At 40.5% G+C, this 19,506-nt stretch overlaps 3 protein-coding genes and 1 pseudogene across 4 annotated transcripts; 2 read left to right on the top strand and 2 right to left on the bottom strand.

Moving 5' to 3' along the window:
- Window positions 1–771: 771 nt before the first annotated feature.
- LOC121752676 lies at window positions 772–2,184 on the top strand (annotated as a pseudogene).
- A 295-nt stretch (window positions 2,185–2,479) lies between these two features.
- Window positions 2,480–7,822, bottom strand: LOC121752286 (V-type proton ATPase subunit B 2-like). Of its 2 annotated transcripts, XM_042147273.1 has the most exons (16): window positions 7,685–7,822; window positions 7,456–7,598; window positions 6,859–6,920; window positions 6,229–6,284; window positions 6,007–6,105; window positions 5,593–5,652; window positions 5,284–5,395; window positions 4,985–5,193; window positions 4,730–4,861; window positions 4,492–4,629; window positions 4,093–4,243; window positions 3,872–3,954; window positions 3,508–3,555; window positions 3,349–3,402; window positions 3,147–3,230; window positions 2,480–3,056 (listed from the first exon to the last, which is right to left on the bottom strand). In XM_042147273.1, exons 3-16 carry the CDS (start codon window positions 6,911–6,913, stop codon window positions 2,871–2,873), a joined length of 1,467 nt encoding a protein of 488 aa, XP_042003207.1. In that variant the 5' UTR covers window positions 6,914–6,920; window positions 7,456–7,598; window positions 7,685–7,822; the 3' UTR covers window positions 2,480–2,870. The 2 variants fall into 2 exon arrangements, with proteins under 2 accessions (XP_042003207.1, XP_042003206.1); XM_042147272.1 differs by lacking the exon at window positions 7,456–7,598 and having other exon boundaries at window positions 7,685–7,816.
- Window positions 7,823–13,250: 5,428 nt separating this feature from the next.
- On the top strand, window positions 13,251–15,348 carry LOC121752953 (protein CHAPERONE-LIKE PROTEIN OF POR1, chloroplastic-like). Its single transcript, XM_042148060.1, has 3 exons — window positions 13,251–13,664; window positions 14,553–14,913; window positions 15,042–15,348. Exons 1-3 carry the CDS (start codon window positions 13,341–13,343, stop codon window positions 15,215–15,217), a joined length of 861 nt encoding a protein of 286 aa, XP_042003994.1. The 5' UTR covers window positions 13,251–13,340; the 3' UTR covers window positions 15,218–15,348.
- A 118-nt stretch (window positions 15,349–15,466) lies between these two features.
- Window positions 15,467–19,235, bottom strand: LOC121752952 (protein ALTERED PHOSPHATE STARVATION RESPONSE 1-like). Its single transcript, XM_042148059.1, has 4 exons — window positions 17,912–19,235; window positions 16,899–17,110; window positions 16,498–16,721; window positions 15,467–16,405 (listed from the first exon to the last, which is right to left on the bottom strand). The coding sequence occupies exons 1-4, from the start codon at window positions 18,744–18,746 to the stop codon at window positions 15,592–15,594; spliced, it is 2,085 nt and encodes a 694-aa protein (XP_042003993.1). The 5' UTR covers window positions 18,747–19,235; the 3' UTR covers window positions 15,467–15,591.
- Between the last annotated feature and the right edge of the window lie 271 nt (window positions 19,236–19,506).

Here is a 19,506-nt window from a genome sequence, read left to right as displayed (position 1 = left end):
GACCACTGCAATTGAACACCTCTAATAATACTGTCTGGCCGGGATGTGGAGGTCCTTGGAGTTGGGGTTTCAACCTTTTTGCAAGAATGTACTAATTGGTAGGTAATCGGCCAAAACGCTTTTACCTTCTGATAAAAAAAATCGCGTGGTAATGAATGTCTCAGGTGAGCTCCAAAGTGACGTCGTATACAGCAACTTCTCCTCCGCATGGAATTTGACTTCTGGTGATGGTGTTCGGCTGCATCAAATTGGTTTACGTTATCTGAAGAGATTTTGCCCCAAAAAGATTCTCTCTTGAATCGCATTGCGTTGGACATTGTTAACGTGTGCATGTCCAAATTTAGTAATCTTTCTGGAAAAGAAAAGGAATTAGTTTTTTCTTGGGAGTGATTTTATTAATTGTTATTACTTGATGGTTCATATGATCACTAAGTTTTTCATTTTAGCTTTAAATTCATTAATTCCGAATTCCACTGTTGAAGAAACAAATGAAAAAGGAAGGCTATAAAAAGTTAATCTTTGATCTTGTTTCTTCAAACAATCACTTCAATTTTGGGTGTTTCTTGGGTGTTTCCAAAGAGTACTACTGTATTAGGATTTTTAGTTTTTAACCCTTTTTTCTATTTTCTAATTTCTGGATTCACACAAGGTTGCCCCACAATGTATTTGTCTTCATCAAAGAAATCTTTAAATATATAACAAACGGGGAAATAATTTATGTGTTTTCTTTGTAATCGGGTTCTCCAATACTACTCCACATATGAAATATCGATGCTTCTGTCTCTATACGTTGAAGAAACTGCAGAAAAATGTGTTATATATTCAGGTAAAGGAAGCATCAAGTGCTCTCTTCTCCCTCTCCACCACCTCATTGGATGTAGAAACAAGAGAATGGGAGCTAACCCGAATAGCCCCAAGTTTTCTTCTCTGAAGAAGATGAAATCCAACACTCTAAAATCTCTTCTACAACATGATTCCATCCACAGTGGCATAAGGCTGCTGCATAGGAGCTCAGAGCATGATAAGATTCTCTCTCTTATTTCATGCTGCGCTTACACATACACTTTCAGCGATCCATCACCATCGGAATCGCCCTCGTTGCATAGCTTCATCAAGCTTTTAGCTGTGCTGAAGCCGATGGCCAAGGGGAAGGGGCAGCAGCAGGGGCGGGGGCCATGCCTGCCCGATGAGATCCTCTCGCCCCTGTTTACTATGACACAGGATCACCTCTTCCGGCCCCTCCCGCCTCCCAACACCTCCATCACCTGTCCTCCTCTGCCTAGTCACAAACATGAACTCAAAAACTCTAGGGGAGTATATCAAGGAGTCCTTCATTCTGAACCTGCTCGCCCTCTTCAAGTCAGATGACCCGAGGGAACGGGAGAGGTTGAAGAATGTGTACCACCGGATATACTCCAAGCTACACGGCTCGAGATCGTTCATGAGGAAGGCCATGAACGATGTTTTCTTGCATTGTACGTTCGAAGGTGATGAGAGGCATGCCGGGATAGGGGATTTGCTGGAGATATGTGGGACGATCATCAACGGGTTTAGTGTGCCGTTGAAGGAGGAGCATAGGATATTCTTGATGCGGGTTCTGATGCCATTGCACAGGCCTAAAGGGATGCAGGCGTATCACAAGCAGTTGGCTTACTCCGTCTATCAGTTTGTGCAGAAGGAGCCGCTGCTTGGAGTGGCCATCGTTAGGGGGATTCTCCGGTACTGGCCAATCACCAACTGCTCATAGGGGAGCTTGAAGATTTGGTTGAGAATATGGAGATTCTAGAGTATAAGGCTGTTGCTTTGCCTTTGTGCAATCGGATAACAAAGTGTTTCAACAGTCCAAACTCGCAGGTTGCAGAACGAGCACTCTACATGTGGAACAACGAACGGTTTGTGAAGATGGCGCTGCAAGCAGCGGAAGAGGTGCTGCCCGTGGTGGTAGGAGGAATGGAGGAAATGAGAGGGCAATGGAGCAAAAGCGTGCGCCAGCTTACACAGAATGTGAAGGAGATGTTGGTGGAGATGGAACCGCTGCTCTACTCCTCGTGCCTAACGCAGTTCCATCATAGCCGGTCAGAGGCAGAGACCAGACGGCAAGAGAGGTGGGAGAGAGTGGAAACGGCATTCAAAGTCAATCAATTCATCCAAGAATACCTAACTTCCCGATTAAGGCACTGTTAACTTCGTCTCTTATGACATATCGTGATACAATTATGCACACTTCGTTAATTCGATAGATTATAATTGATGAAAGAGTTGATTATACTGCTTAAAATTACTCGATGGAACACATGCTGCATACAAAAGTAATGAATAGTTAAGAGTGTGCTAGTGACTCTTATGGACTCGAATTCGAATATTAATTTTCATCTGGTAAATACCTTCTAACTTCAAATAATTAGTGCACTATACTAAAACACGAAACAAATTCCCACTTATTTATGACGATGATGATCATGATGATGAAGAACATACAGAACACTAAATAGTCCAGTGACATTTAAAAGTTGAAAACACCTCCCTTACATGAGAAAACAATGCATGCAATAAATAGTTCTGGCTTTAAGCAACAAAATGTTTCTCGTTTCTTAAATATAAAAGAAGCCAAATATTCTTCTTCCCTAGGGCGAAGTAATAACACGAAATAATTACCGGATCTAACTGGTTCTCTTTACCAAAGAATATCAAATTCTTTCACCTGCCGGAGAGACTTGGCTTCCATGGGCCGCCAATCAACGACAGCGCTTATTCAAAAAGAGCTAGAGGAGATAAAACCACCCAACGTAATATACACCAAACAATATATCACAAAGATGCCAAAACAAATACTCCAGTGGAAGAGCTTCTCACTTTCTCTCTTTTCTCTCTCAGTTTGATGCATCCCTGCTATAGTATTGGTCAAGCGTCTTTGCTGGGATACGGTGGAGCAGTTCTCGGGGGAAGATCCGGAGAAGTGTCCATGCCAGATCAAGTGACTGGAAGATGTTGCGGGTATCATAGGCCCCTTGAGCAACAAACTTCTTCTCGAATTTATCAAGGAACTCGAGATATAGCTGCACATTTCAAGCAGTTTTGGTAAGTAAGTATTTCTTTTAACTTGTGTTGATGTGATTGTTTTATGTACAAATGTGGAAATGACAGACCAGATCTTCTGAGGAAAGAGCTTCTTCTCCGACCACGGCTTTCATTGCTTGAACATCCTTCCCGATGGCGTAGTTTGCATACAGCTAAGCATACAGAAATAAATAAATTTAGCCAGATAAATAAAACAAATGCAAAAGAAAATGAAACACTGCTTTACCACATCATGTCCATGAAGACTAATATTTTATGATTAAATAGTACCTGGTTAGACACGTCGGAGTGATCCCTACGAGTCATACCCTCACCAATAGCACTCTGCAAAAGTAATAGAGTGGCATTGTAAAACATGGCACTGGACTATCTATAATTCCTCCAAAAATGATCACACCAAATAAACTGCATTTTACTTTTTCAACTAACCTTCATTAGACGAGACAATGATGGCAGCACGTTGATTGGAGGGTAGATCTGTAAAGATCGAGATCATTAATTCAGTCAAATACTGGAACTAGGTGATGGGAATAAATGCATCCATTTGTAACATAAGGAGCACACTGATGACATGACTTGTTAACGGAGTATACCATTTTCAGAACAGCCAGTCATTTAGAAGTGGCAATAACACACTACAATACATTATATGAACCAACATTCTCAACAAAATTTATATGAACTCCCAAGAATTAGAACTAGTAACCTAAAGTTAAGACTTGAGTGAATTATGGTGTAATTGCTTGTATATGATCTACCAGAGATTGACTGGAAAGTGCCTCTGTGTGTTTACCTGCCTATTGTAAAGTTGTCTGTCAATGTATATCTGCCCCTCAGTAATATAACCAGTAAGATCTGGAGTTGGATGCGTAATATCTGACCAATTCAAACAAGCAAAAGATTAGATTAAGGTTAATCTGCAAAGATACTATCATATTAATGATAACACACACACATATTATGTACAAACAAGATCGCCAGACAACTAATGTCAAATATTGGCATATATATTACCATCATTGGGCATGGTCAAAATAGGAATTTGAGTGATGGATCCTTTGCGCCCTTCAATACGTCCAGCTCGTTCATAGATGGTTGCAAGATCAGTGTACATGTAACCAGGATAACCACGTCTTCCAGGCACTTCCTCTCGAGCAGCAGACACCTAAAAAGGAGGTGGTTAATCCTTGTCAGGCACATTATTTTTATAGGTAAATAACAGTGACACAAACAAACATCAAGTCAAAGCCAGGAATAATGGTACTGAGAAAAGATGCATACCAGGCCACCTAATTAGAAATGTTTATACATAAAAGAGAGACATGTTAAACTTTATATTAGCAGTTAAAAATAAGGAAAACCATGCCATCAGTACACGTCACAGACAAAGCTGGATGTTTTGTCAGGAGTTACCTCACGAAGAGCATCAGCATATGAACTCATATCTGTCAATATGACAAGAACATGCTTTCCGCATTCATATGCTAAATATTCTGCAGTTGTCAGAGCAATACGGGGTGTGATGATGCGCTCTATAGTGGGATCATTGGCCTGCAGAAAAGCTAATATTAGGAAATATAAATGAAGAATCTTCATCCAGGATTTCACATAAAATTAAGCAATCCCATATAAGGAGGTTCACATTACACACCAAGTTCAGGAAAAGAGTCACTCTCTCCATAGATCCATTTTCCTCAAAATCACGTTTGAAGAACTGAGCTGTCTCCATGTTGACTCCCATAGCAGCAAAGACAATGGCAAAATTATCCTCTTCACCACCACCCTGCATAACAGAGTAGATCATAATAACAATGCTGTAGCTTAGGAATCACCTCACACCTTTTCATTAAGTATAACAAAGCAAAATATTCAATTGTTAATTATGTAGTAATTTTCCCCAAAGCACCTCAAGAAGATTATCAGATTTCTCCAGTCGTTTGACTAGACCAGCCTGGCGACAGATCTGAGCCGCAATTTCATTGTGGGGAAGACCAGCAGCAGAAAAAAGAGGAATTTTCTGTCCACGAGCAATCGAGTTCATGACATCAATAGTGGAAATTCCAGTCTGAATCATTTCTTCAGGATAGGTTCTCTCACTAGGATTGATTGAACTCCCTGCAGTAACAGGTTAAAATATAAATCAACTTATGGCCACTTTGCATATACGCATAATGGTGGTATAACTAATATTCCATGGATACTTGCCAGATATATCCAAGTAAGCCTCAGGAAGAATAGGAGGACCATTGTCAATGGGTTTCCCAGAACCATTAAAGATACGGCCAAGCATGTCCAACGATACTGGTGTCTTTAGAACCTGCAAACAAGATATAAAAGAATTATTATGACACCTGATTTCAAGGGGGCGTCAAAGAATAAAATAATTTTAAGGAGTCGGGTTTTTGTATTAAAAAAGTAATCTCATTCAGAAAAATCAGAAGATTCTAATAATTCAAGAAAAGAGCCATAATTAAGAGCAGATTCTGAGAGGAAAAAAACTGAGAATGACTGTACCTCCCCGGTAAACTGGACAGTCGTATATTTATTGTCAATTCCAGAAGTTCCTTCAAAAACCTGATCAAATGAACAAGAAACAAAATAGTATGTGACTACTATATGTGAGTGCCTCCTCAAATTAAACAACTACCGTCATAATACTGAAGGTTCTGAACTAATAATAATAACCACATAAATAAGGTTCTTTTAGAAGGAAGCTGAACAGATTTTCATTATTACTCTAAAATGTCTGAAGAAACCAAAAGGAGACTTGCTTTTTAGTTCAAACCAGAAGATTTGTTAAAAAAACACTTTGTTACAATAAAGCACAAAATTCAAAGATACAGAACTAGTCAGATATAAAAAATTGCCATTAATAAAAGAGTGAAACCATTTGAAGAATATATTATTGAAAATTGTGGCTATGATCACCTGAACAACAGCCTTCTCTCCATCAACCTCCAGTACTTGTCCACGTCGGGTTGTCCCATCTCCTAGGCGAATGTTAACAATTTCCTGGTACTTGGGTCCCTGGCATAGTTTGAGAAAGACATCTAAATAAATCATGTTCAAAGATGTAAAATTTTTCACCAAGAGAAGCATGTGCAAATGATGCCTCATAAGGAAATGCTGACAAGGCAATATGAAATTCACCTTCACTTTGTCGAGGATGACAAGAGGTCCAGCAACTCCAGAGACAGTTCTGTATTCTGCAAACATGTCAAGAATAAGAAGAGAAATTGAGAGTGAGGAATGAATTAACTTAAATAAAATAAAATAATGTGGGGAATATTTCAAGAAGCATTTTACACTAGGAGTGCACCCTTAATAACTCCAAGGCAAGCTTCCTCATGTGGAGATTCTAGGTGTATTGCGAATATTCAGGGGGTGTGTAAGAAACCCCAATTATATTATATAAGAAAAATCAAACTTTGACACTTGGAATGTAAATCTCCATCAGGCACCAGCAATGTTTCATAAAACTAAGAGATCGAGGAAACCATAAAGCCTTTAAAAAATTCCCCTCCGCACTCCTATTGGCTCATAATAGTGATATTTTGTATCAAAAGATAGTATTATTAGTGACGAATACTAAAGACAAATAGTCAATTTTATACTTTTACTGCTTATTTCATTTAACAAATTCTGATGTTAAATGCATAAAAGGAGAAATATAAGAAGACAATAAAACTGCGGAAAGGTAAAAACGAAGGGATGACCACATGAGCATCTGTACAATCAGATAAACAACAAGAAGAAAAGGTAAGTCGGAAGACAACATACCCATTCCTATCTCCAGAGTTCCCTCCTCCATGTCAACATTGTTTTCAGCACCCATATTTAACCTGAAAAATCCACAATATTCCTGACCAAATTAGAATAATGTCACCAGCTACATTCAGTAGGAGTAAGCTATTTATGCTAAACTACAACTTTCATACATGATTCCATCTCTCTTCATGTCCCAACTCACCTCTCATAAATATAAACAGTTAAATTATGTAATATTGACTGAGAATGTCTGCTAGGGGCTCAGTTCATTCAAGATATACTACGAACCAACACCACTAAACTGCAGTCTCCTTTAATTTCTAACCAACCAGTAAATTGCTCTCATATTTCCATTTCTTGATAACCAAGGCCTCTCTTTTACAAAGAGACTAAATTTCTGTTAATAAGAAGCTGAAGCAAGATCATTTCCACTCCACAACTCCGACACCAGCGCTAGAATGAAATCACTTGCCAACTAGAGGCCATAACCAAAACGTATTGTATGGTTAATCACAGTACCTTCACGCTTATGCAAATAACTCAGTCGAAAACAAAATCAACCGCTAACTGTCATGAATTCAGAGTGTTTCAAACTGGATCACCACATACCAAATTGAATCAACTCGGAACCAAATTCAGACGCATCGAAAACACCAACACAGCCTACACCGATCAATTCGACAATCAATCCGATCAACTACTACTCGCTTCGACACGAACAAATTCAGGCAGATGTGAGGCGCAAAATACATCTAATACGAAACGAAACATCGAAATTCATATTACCTACGCGATTGAAATATGCAGAATCTGAAACTGGATCTAGAAAGTTACGTACCGGTTTTCCCAATCGAAGAGAGCGCGAGGAGTGGTTGGAGAGGGATGATATTGGCTGAAACGAAGCTGAGATCTGATGCCTGATATAAATATTGCTTTATATTTATATTTTGTTTTTTATCGTGAGTATAATTATTTGATATAGGAGTACTTGATATTTTTTAACGTGTTTTCCTTCTACTAACATTCATGATGTGAGACTTTTTCATGGTGAGTTTTTTTTTCCTTTTTTCATGTTGAGTTACAAATTACTAATAAAATCTTATTTATATTAGTATTATATTATACAAACCATCAAATTAAATTTTTATTAGTATAATTAAAGTAAAGAAACAAATTCTTATCACCTAATAAATCAATTCTCAACCCAATATGTTGTAGATAAATTATGTTTAATAAAATGGACGACTTCTAATTGTAAGATAAATTTGAATCTAGACAATAAATTTTGAACTGCAGTTTTTAATTGGAGCAACATTTGAAATATTCATTTCAAGTTTAATACTATTATGGTTCGAGTCCAAATATGAAATACTATTTCTTAAGGTAGCAATCAATTATTTACGCAATCAGATGATGAAATGAGGGTACAACCGGTCCATGCATGTGGGTGTACAACTGATTAAAGCAGAATAATATTGCTGGACAAGTCAAGATAAGACAGGTGGTATATAATGTTGAGAGCTTGGTGGTGACCCACTCTTTCTGATTTGAGCTTAGAGCATCCGCAATGGTGGACTTCGCCGCAGAATTCACACGGATGTGCCGGAATTCTGTGGCAGACGTCCGTCATTAGGCATGAATGGCACGGATACGGAATTGAGCTAAGGACGTCATAGGTCCGCGGCATTCCGCGGAATTCCGATTTTTTTTCAATGTCTATATATACGGCTCGTTGAATTTCACTTCATTAGCACCAAAAACAAGCCCACGTTCGACTCCAGAACGATATTATTGAAGAAGTGTGGCAGCGTAGGAGTCGTCGTTGTAGTTTGTAATTATTGAAATGTATTTTTTTTTTTGGTGAAATGTACTTTTCTTATTTGGTGAAATGTACTTTTCTTTTTTTTATGGATTTTTTTTCCTATTCGCGTCGAAATTTTAATTCCGTAAATTCTTTACTTCCGGAAAGTGGTTAATTAATGAATTTGTGAATTTTTTTAATGTGGGAATTCCGTCGGGGATTCCGCAGGGGAATTCAGCCACTGTGCAGTGGGAAGTCCGTATGACGTGGCAGAGCAGTGGGAAGTCCTTATGACGTGGCAGAGTAGTGGGAAGTCCTTATAACGTGGCAGTGGGAACTCCACAGGGAATTCCGCCGGGACATCCGCACCACTGCGGATGCCCTTATAAGGGTGTCCACCCCCAATAGCCCCGCCCCAATTTTTGTCCATAGCCCCAGTTTAGTTGTCCACATCCCCAAAATTCCATTTCCGCCACTATGGTGGACACTTGCAATAGCCCCCAAATTTTATAATCAATTTTCATTTTAAAATATTTTTAGTTTCATTTAGGTATAATTAAAATAATCACAGTGTAAATAATTAGAAAACGAGGTAATTATGGCCGAATATTCGTTGTATTGCAAACGAGTAAAATTATACAACGAATAATTAAAATAAAATACAACACTATGGTCGCGGCGGATGTCCAACACTATGGTAGTGGTATTTATAGAGGTAAATGGTGAAAAATAGGTGGTGGGAAGTGGTATTTATAGAGGTAAATAAATTTAAAAAAAAAAGCAAAAATGTCTTGGCCGCGGCGGATGTCCAACACTATGGTCGCCGCGCCTATAGGCGCGGCTAATTCCTCCCCGACGCATCCTCGCCCCAAGCCCGCCTATCCATCGTCCACCGTCGCCTCGCCCCCAATCCGCGTCCGACCCATGGGCGGACAACTTCCGCACTATAACCCGCCCGCCCACCGCCCCCACACGCAGCTATCGCTGCGTCCGCATCATAGTGGATACTCTAAGGTTATGTAAAAATAAATTATAAAATTCTGTAATTTTAATGCATGGAATAATTTAAATAATTGCCCCCTCACTCTGGAAGAGCTATCAAAAAGAAAAAGAAAAATGACCTCCCATTTCACGAAGAGCAGTATTTAAATACTTATCAAATTATGTCGTTTTATCTTTTTATTTTCCTCTCTTGATATGTATTAGTACTTGGTTATTTAACTCTACGATCCTTGTTTTTCTGTAGATGGAAAATATTCGACATTCAATCATTATCGATAAAATCATCATATTCACCAATTAATAAATATATCCATTATTGAAATTTGAAAACGTTTAATATACAACGTAAAGTAAATGGTTCTAATAAGTAGTGGTATGAGTTTTCATAGAAAACAAGCTGACTCAAAAATTGTGTCACTATAGCCACAACACCAACAAGCTCTCAATTATTTCAATAAAAAGTTTAAATAATAACTATGTATCTATTGTTTACGAATCTTAAAATCATAAGTATTCTGTAGCTGTAACTACAAAATATAATTTCTTCCAAAAATAATGCTAAAAGATTTCATCACAAATGTCCAAAATTTTAAAATCTGCTTTATACTTTTATATAGACGTATATTCCTAAATCCTAGCTTTCTCAAATTCCTGGGCCCATTACTAACTTTTTAATGTTTATCTATTGTTCAAGTCGGATTTGGGCCATAAATGTGACCCAAATAAAACTAGGCCCGTGTCACAATTTAAATTGACCTTCAAGATGTTACCAACGTTTTTAGGTCATCCACAACGTTGTCACTATATCATCTCTTAACCGTCCCTTAAAACACTATTTACGAGTCCCACTGTATCTTTTTACTCAATCTCTTAACTAAGAGACAGAACCTGCAACCCTCCGTCCCTTAAATTACTATTCATTTAATTTCATTTTTTTTTATTTTTCGACCGAATTCAATTAATAAAAACACACTTCATTAAAAATAAAATAACATTACAACATAAAATTCAATTCGTAAAAAATTAAAAATATATATATAATTAAAAATCCTAAAAAAATTTAAAATACATAAATTAATTTCCTCCACCAAAGTTTGCTCAAATGTGCTCCACGAGATCATCTTGGAGTTGGGCGTGGGCGGAAGAGTCACGTGTCCTTGCCCGAATAGACAATCGTTCTTGTATAGACTAATGCACTCCACTTCGAGGCGGACTACTGGCGGTTGAGCTTCCGGGGGCTTCAGGGTCGAACCAATTTCCCGCATCGGATCCTTCGTCTTGAACAATCATGTTGTGCAAAATTATGCACGTATACATGATGTCGACCATGTTTTCCATGAACCACGAACGAGCCGGAGCTTTGATAATGTTGAAGCGAACTTGGAGAACCCCGAACGCCCGCTCCACATCTTTCCGAGCAGCCTCCTGATTCTGCGCAAAAAGCGTCTGCTTTGCGTTCACAGGCCTAGCGCACGTCTTCACGAAGGTTGGCCACTTCGGGTAGATGTCGTCGGCAAGATAGTACCCCATTCTATAGCGCCGGTTGTTAGCGGCGAAGTTGATGGCCGGTGCTTTACCATCCAAAACTTCGGCGAAGAGGTCGGATTGCTGGAGCACGTTTATGTCGTTGTTCGAGCTGGGGACCCCGAAGTACGCATGCCAAATCCATAGCCGGTAGTCGGCGACGGCCTCGAGTATAACAGTGGGGTGGGCGCCTTTGTGGCCGCTCGTGTACTACCCCTCCACGCCACCGGGCAATTCTTCCATTGCCAGTGCATGCAGTCGACGCTGCCAAGCATCCAGAGGAAGCCATGCACTTGTTCGTGAAGGCGGAGCAGGAACTGGCAAATCTGTCGTGCTTGGCTTCCGGAGAAATTCGTCGGTGAAGGCTGCCCGGACGCCTTTGCAGAATTGGAGCAAGCACATTCTCCTAATGTTGTCTCCAATGTGAAGGTATTCGTCGAACACATCCGTCGTTTGTCCAGTAGCAAGCTAACGGATTGCTGCAATACATTTCTGCAGCATCGTGTGGCTGGGACGGACGACGGCGTCGAACTTTTCTTGGAAGAACTCTTCCCGGCCCGCCAATGTATTTGCGATGTAGAGAAATAGCGGTCGCCGCATGCAGAAACTGCGACGGAAGTAGGTATCTCCCTACACCAGATTATCGCAGAAGTAGTCGCGGACTAACCTTGCGGCGGCTTCCTCCTGATTACGATGGATGTAAGTCCGGGAGCGTCTTTGGGGCGGCGCAGCTTCCTCCGCTTTCCGACGTCGATCTTCTTCAAGTGATTCTTCCATTATTTGAAGCATTTGCTCATATGGATCCATGAGATCGATTAAATTTAGGGGAAAGAATAAAATAGAGATGATTTGAGATGAAAATTGGAGAGGAAATGGAGATGATTTGAGAAGAATAGATCTGTAGTTGTGTGTGAAATGAGGATGAATTATGAGTATTTATAGAGTAAAAAAATAAAAAAAAAAATTGGAAATAGCTATAAAAACGGTAACATTACCGTTTTCACAATTAATTTTTTTGTTTTTATTTCAATTTTTTTTAAAATGAATTATTGCGTCAGCGTGACGAATCCCACTCGCGGCCCGGCGAGTGGGCGTCGCACATCGCTTGGGAGCTCACCACGTCGCCTCGGCGCGTGGCGAGACGTCACGCGATTGGTCATGGTGGGACGAGCGATCCAGCGGGCTGGGGACGGGACGAGACGCTGCAACGCGTCCCACCCTGGTTCCGTCACGGCGTAACGGGACACAGGCCACCCGCGTGACACGTGGCGAGTGGCCTTAATATGCCTCGAGTTCTCGATATCCTATACTCCATATTTTACATTATTTCAAAAAGGTATAAGTACAAATACAGTATCATGATAGCATGTGTAAGCTAAAGTGTGGACGAAATATTAATGTTCTATTCAAGCCTCAATAGAGATCTGATTTAGCGGTATACAAATGTTGTTGCAGCAAGAATTATTTTCATAAAGAGCATTAAGTTAATGTAATTGGATTAGAAAGATAAAAGCTAAATCTAGAATACGTTTAATCATTTTTTTTCTTTTCCATTTCCTCCCTACTCTTATCTTCATAACTCCCCAGTTCAAGCATATCTTCGTGTCTATAATTATATATTATAATTATAATTATAATTCAAATTCAAATTTTTATTTAAGTAAACCTTTTTGTTAGAATAAAACAATTAATCTGAAAAGACCTTTGTATTTATACTTGTGGTTCAAACTAGAATTTGATTAGTAAATCAAGTAAAATTATGCTTTATAGAGGATTGGAGTATTATAAATCTATAACACCATTTATGGAGCTTCATAAATATATGTGAGGTCACTCTTATAAATCTTAACTATATTTGCACTGACATTCAACATTCATTAAATAACGGATCTTGACATTCTGAAGCTAAAATCTATTTATACATATGATAAAGTAAAGTAGAATGAGGCAATATATAAACTTCATTAATTTGGAATGTTCGGAAAATAAATGAACTCGAATCCAAAATTTCAAAAGAAGCCGAAAACAGCAGCAAATAAACTTCCAAAATAATGCCACGTCATCTCTTTCCGTTTCACGCTACTCCTCCACAAACAAAATCTAAAATACGCTCAACCGCTACTCACCTCTTTCTCTCTCTTCTCTCACACACATCACACACTTCCACATGGCCACAACTCTATCCGTACGGCCCAGCCGCCCCATCTCCGGCTCAGACCGGCCCGGATCGACGTCCTTCCATCGGGAACCGGTCGTAAATGCGCTCAACCCGGGCCGGCTCCGCCCCAGGGGCACTATGTTTACCCGGCGTATGTTAGCAGCTACGCCGCTGCGGGCCTCGCGAGCGGACGACTCCGCGCCGTCGGAGATGTCGGTGGAGACTGCTCTCAAATTGCTCGGAGTCTCCGAAGGTGCGTCGTTCGATGATATTCTCCGCGCCAAGAATTCCACCGTCGCGTCTTGTAAAGATGACCAGGAAGCAATTTCTCAGGTTTTTCCGCCTTTTTTCTCAAATTAGCTCTAATTGTTTGTGAATTTGAATTTCGTTTTGGCCGATTGAGGTTTGGGATTGATTTTGTTTATATTCTGTTATTGTTGCGGCGAATAGGCACTGCAAATATAGTTGGTTTAGTTGATCCATTAGTGCAAATTTGAATTGGTTTTTAGTGTTTGAATTCTGTTATTGTCTTGCTACTGGTCTTGAATGAGTCTTTGCTGCTATATGTTGTGCTGTTTGACTAGAGGCGTTGGATTGAATTCTTGCTTTTATTGGTTAGGTTTCTTGAGATTTGGGAATTCATTAGTTATTCTAGTTTTTGTGTGTTTTGAATGACTTATTAGCTTCTGATAGTTTGTCTGAGATGGAAAAATATAAATTTAATTGCTACCGTTATTGATACTCTGTGGAATTATTGATGCATTTTGATTGTTGGTTGTTGATTTAGCGAAGTAACTATGAATATTGGAGTCAAGATTATTTCGAGTAAGGCACTAGGAAATCACCTTCTTTCTAGATTTATGCCTGTGTTGTGAAATGGAAATACCCGATTAGGCGATGCTCCGGTTCATTCTTATAGTAAAATTCACCTTTAGGAATGAGGGCAGCAGATACTCAAAGAAGTTAATGGAACAAAAAAGCTTGAAGCACTTATAAGTGTTGGAAGTGTTGTTTACTCAGTCCTCTACTATTGCATTAAGTGTTGTCGAGGTCAAGACTCGAGCCATTATGTCAAGGATGATACAGAAATTTTTGTGATGTTACCACCTAATCCGCTGGAATATTTTTAAGGAACTCGAGTTATAGCTGCACATTTCAAGCAGTTATTTTTCTCTTGCCTTACCAATGCTTACTTCCATTAAAATGGCTAAATCTGCACAGGTGGAGGCTGCATATGACATGCTGCTAATGCAGAGCTTATCACAACGGAGATCTGGGAAAGTTGTGAGTAGTAACATCCGTTATGCTGATGTTAAGCCAGTAAGTGCTCCCAAAATGGATTCAATGCCAAAATGGCTGCAGAATTCGGTCAAAGGCTCTCCCATCTCTGTAGAAGCACCATCTACTAGCGACTTAGGTGTGCAAGCTGGGGTCTATGGAGCTCTAATGGTTTTGACGTATGTAAATGGAGCTTCATCACCTTCCACAGCACCATATGCTGGAGCTGATGTACCCGGGCTCATTCTAGCCACCAGCTTTGGTGCATCATTGTACTTCATGACCAAGAAGAATGTCAAACTTGGTATAACAAATACTGGCATTTTCTCCTTTATAACGGCTGGGCTTTGGGGTTTCAGTTTGACATATATGAATGAACTATATGTCAATTCCTGATCTATTTGATGACTACACTGGGTCTTACTTCTGCAGGAAAGGCTACTGTGATCACTATTGGGGGACTTGTGGCTGGTGCAGTGGTGGGCTCGGCAGTGGAGAGCTGGTTGCAGGTGGACATCGTCCCGTTTATGGGAATACAGTCTCCGGCTATCGTTTTGAGCGAATTTGTACTCTTTTCTCAATTTTTATTCTCCTTATATTTGAGATAAATTGAATTTGAGGCTGGGAAGTAGTTTCAAGCCTAGGATGACAACACCTAGTTGCCATTTAACACATGTTGTACAAAATGTAATGCTTTAGAACCTATGCCATTAAATACAATTCTGTTGAAAACTGTCTATCCCCACATTCAGCATTTGCTTATTCTCTAGGGAATATATGTGATTTTGTCGGTTTTTATGTGGCTTCTGTTCTTGTTTGATCCCTCAAGTTATACTGTTACAGGACAAAAAAAATCATGAAGAAACAAAAGTCTCAACGAGTTGCTTCGACAGAATTCTTAAATATGCAAGAATATGAAACATCAAAGCCTACAAACAACAATAACCATCTAAACAAGCAAATGATGTCTTTCTTTTTTATGTCATCTGTTGCCATTCTCTACTTCTGCACTACCCTCTATACAAACTTTCTTACCTTTCTTCTCTACCTCCACCAACTCATTATACATTTCCAATGCAGCCCTTGAGAATTCCGTCATAGTCTCAAAAACCCTACTAAAACATGTCTGAAAGCCAGTCAGTGTCATCTTCTCAGTCTCTTTCATCAGGCTTCGATGCTTCTCCTTCTCCGAATCCACCCGTCTCCGAAAGCCGTCCAGTGTGCCTTTTCCGTCGACGAGTGGGCCCACCTCCGCCGCACCCTTGTTGCTCAGCCGAAGCTCGAGCATCCGGTTTTCGGCCTTCTGGAAGGCCGAGGTCTTCCTATCCAACTCTTTGGATAGACCATCCACTTTCCTCTTCTGCAGTAGCTCCTCCCCTTGCTGAAGCCACAGAGCTCTGACGTCCCTTGAGCAGCTCCGGATCGCGACCGAGACTGACTTCTCGGGCAGATTGTTCATTGACTCTAGCCAGTCGTGGCAGAGCACGAGCAGCGGGCGGCCGTTCAGTCGGCACGGCAGCGCAGAAGCTCGATCCCTAGAGTAAATATCGACTTCTGGAGCGACAAACTTGGATAGCCATCCGAAGAGGGCCTCGACGTACCTCTTCTGGGCCGATACATACTCTGTGAAGCACGAGCGCCAGTTTCGGAGCTCGGTCTCGAGCTGCAGCGTCGCGAGCCGATGATTCTCGCTGCAGAATTTCTTATACGAGGGGCACGAGAAGGTCACTACTTCGAATATGATCTTGCTCTGGATTTCGTGAGACTCCAACATGACTTTCCATGTTCCTGTCATACTGCATTGAACAGAGTAGGTGGAGTGTGTTATAAGAAGAGTTTGGAAAACACAATGCGTTTTGTGTTATATAATGCGATCGATTCTTCCTACCCTTGAAGTAACTCCCGTATCTGTGGCTCGAGCTCTTCCTCTATCAGCTTCTCAATTTGTTTAGAGATCCTTTCAGCACTACGTATGGTGACGAGGATCCTGCTGTAGAGATCTTTAACTGCTGATCTGCTCTTGTCGACTGTGAGCCTTTCGTCTCCTCTAACGTCTTGATTTTGAAGCTGGTTGCACTTCCTCTCGTAGATTTTACGTATGCTGTCTCCACTCTGGGATGATAACGAGAAAGAATTAACGAAAGGAATCTACTGGATCACATCTTAAAATAACCATAGCATAGCTCTAGAACACAATAATTTTCTTGTAGCATTACAAATTCTCGAATAGTTAGAATGTGTACTAAAATGTGCTAGCAGATAATGAAGTTTGGGAAGGGATTGTTTTACCTTTACTTCATCGTATAGTTTCTTTTCCCACGCATAGAGCCTTGCTAAGGTGAGTGAGTGGCTTCCGGAAGTCATGCCTTCGTAGTCATCAACGAGGTCATTGGTGAACTCTGTCCACGTCGAGGAACTAGACGCGACCAAACTCTTGCAAGATGATGAGCTCGAAGAAGCAGACCTCCAGGTGATGGCTTGGATCAGCTTAGTCGAGTTTTCTGCATACACATGTCAGTGTGAGTGTGATATCCCCGGAGTGACAAAAGAAATGACAAACTAGAGAAGAGTCACTACAAAATGATGAAACATCAGAGAAGCTGCAAGAGAAAGACATGAAAACCAGTGGCAAGATCTTGCATTTCAATTGAAAATCATGAAGCCATTGTTCAAACTCTAATTGTCTCGGGGGGTGAAGAGCGTTTTGGGGGGTTTTGAGGGATCGAAGGTATGAATTTCGAATAGGAGTAGGAACAAACTTGGGAAAGCTAACAGGACCATCATAAATCACCAATGCACAAGCAATGTAGAGATAGTTATGCCGAACTTTTGCTTATAATGTAGATTGTGCAGTGCAAGAGAGCATTTCCTTAACAGATTAGAATATTACAGTGTGTGAAAGATTAAAGAAGACTAAAAGAAAACTTTGGATTAGATTAAGAACAACCTTTTCTTGATCATTCAAGTGTAGATACACCATGAGTTCGGCTAATATAAAAGACAACTGCTGTTTGACCCCTTCTGGCAGATATTGATAATCGAAGAGGGAGAGAGACTGAAATCACAAACATCTCACATCTCTCTTTCCATAAGTGATGGAAGCAAACTAGAGGCCTAATTTTGTGTGTGTGAGAGAGAAGGTGATGTGGTGTATTGAGTTTGGTATCTTAATATAGCACTTTTTTCTCTAAAGGAGATGACAAGATGCGAACTATACAAGAAAAAAGCAAGAAGAAACCAAAATAATCTGATTCTTGAAATAAAAAAGCAAAATGGGAGGGAAAATTAGTTTAAAAAATCACCTTTTATCTCATCAATATTAGACTGCAAATGCACCCTGTTGTACTCCAGCATTCTAGAAACATCCTTACCAGAATCATAAGCTACAATGAAAAGATCTTCAATATCCTTCAAAGCTTCCAACAGCTCTCTCCCTTCAACCGGTTTATGATTATCCACAACACTCAACTCTTTCTCTCCATCTCTTTCCACACCCTTCACAGCCTCAATTTCACCCACATTGGCTGCCTCCCCTCCCATTCTCTCTCCTTCTTCATCCTCAAGTTCAGGGATTCCTTCTTGCTCCCTCACAGCCCTCACCTCCTCCTCAGACATCCTGTTGCAGACAGTCACGATTTCGGGCCTTGCCACATTGTTGAAAGGGTTAAAGAAATCCCACCCAAAATCTCTCTGAGGTGAAGCCATTGTTGGCTGAGGCTGAGGCTGAGGCATGTCCATGTAGAAGTAGCCACAGCTTCCACCCTCTCCTTCTTGTTTCTCTCTCTCCTCCTCGGAGGAAACAGAGCTGGTTGAGAAACTGTCATGAGAGTCACATGCAATGTTTTGCTTTGTGGGCTCAGAGGGTGTTTGCTGCAGAAATGGAGGGTTTGAAACTACCTTCTCTTTTGTGGGGGAGTGAGGCTGGAGTGTGATGCGATATGATGCGTTTGGTGAAGAATGGTGAGTGACAAACAGATTTATGGCTGCTGAGACACCAGAGAGTGATTTGCAGTATCTGTAATGAGCATCTGCTAGAGCATATCTTCTCTGTACAGCCAGCTTGAGCTGCTTCTTTCTCTCTCTACAAATTGAGACTACCTCCTCTTCCTCTTCTAGTCTTGATGCTACACACCCCATTTTTTGCCCCCCTCTCTCTTTCCTAAATAATGGGCTTACTAAAAATGGTTTCTTGAACTGAAAATTTTGAAAAGAGAAGTGGAGGGGGTGTGGCAAGATTGGATTTTTATGAACTTTTGCTGGGGTTTAAGACATTTGAACAACAGCCCTCTTTGTATTAGGACATTTAAAAAGAGGGATTTTGTCCGAAAAACAAAGATGACTTTCAAGAATGCGACACATGTAGCCCACCTCCTTTCCACTTTCATGATTTCAAGAATGTGGTAAAAGTTGGCACATCTGATACAAGGAGGAAGAAGGTAAAGGTGGAGGTTTGGTGTAAAAGGATTAAGCAAACATTGAAGACGGAGAAAAGATGCTTTGTTTTGGTGTACTACTATTGGTGTAAGTTTGTGTACGAATTGTGTGCGTGGAATAGAAACAAACAAGCTATGGTGGTGGAGGGGAGGGAGAAGAGCTGCAAATGCATCAGATATTTATCACAAGGAGCCATATGGTGCTGACTAGTGAAGGAAAAGTAGAGTCAAATTTGTGCCAAACAAATACTGAAAAAGAAGGCTAGTCAAGACAAGCTAGAGAAATCACTGAGAGATTATGTCCCGGCATGCATGTGTGTATTTGGACAGAGGGGAGAGAGAAGCATGGCAAACTTTAGAGCATCCACAACCGTGCTCTTACCAGCGGCACGGTTGTGGGCCCGGGCGGTACTATTCATGCATGCTCTCTGGCAAGAGCACAACACCCACAACTGTGCTCTTCC

This window comes from Salvia splendens, chromosome 10, assembly GCF_004379255.2.
Source record: "Salvia splendens isolate huo1 chromosome 10, SspV2, whole genome shotgun sequence".
Classification (NCBI taxonomy): Eukaryota; Viridiplantae; Streptophyta; class Magnoliopsida; order Lamiales; family Lamiaceae; genus Salvia; species Salvia splendens.
The sequence above is the reverse complement of the archived record's forward strand: the minus strand, read 5'-3'. Positions and strand labels throughout refer to the sequence as shown.

Bases quoted from the DNA above. Each gene is read 5' to 3' on its own strand.
- LOC121752286 (XM_042147273.1), bottom strand. From the start codon at position 6,913: ATGGGTGCTGAAAACAATGTTGACATGGAGGAGGGAACTCTGGAGATA. The intron at 5,396-5,592 runs GTACAGTCATTC...TCTTGTTTGCAG, and splicing joins CTGTCCAGTTTACCGGGGAG to GTTCTAAAGACACCAGTATC. The intron at 3,556-3,871 runs GTAAACACACAG...CGATCTTTACAG, and splicing joins GACAACTTTACAATAGGCAG to ATCTACCCTCCAATCAACGT.
- LOC121752952 (XM_042148059.1), bottom strand. From the start codon at position 18,746: ATGGGGTGTGTAGCATCAAGACTAGAAGAGGAAGAGGAGGTAGTCTCA. The intron at 17,111-17,911 runs GTGATTTTTTAA...ATGTGTATGCAG, and splicing joins TAATATTGATGAGATAAAAG to AAAACTCGACTAAGCTGATC. The intron at 16,722-16,898 runs GTAAAACAATCC...TTATCATCCCAG, and splicing joins AACTATACGATGAAGTAAAG to AGTGGAGACAGCATACGTAA.
- LOC121752953 (XM_042148060.1), top strand. From the start codon at position 13,341: ATGGCCACAACTCTATCCGTACGGCCCAGCCGCCCCATCTCCGGCTCA. The intron at 13,665-14,552 runs GTTTTTCCGCCT...AAATCTGCACAG, and splicing joins ACCAGGAAGCAATTTCTCAG to GTGGAGGCTGCATATGACAT. The intron at 14,914-15,041 runs GTATAACAAATA...TTACTTCTGCAG, and splicing joins CAAGAAGAATGTCAAACTTG to GAAAGGCTACTGTGATCACT.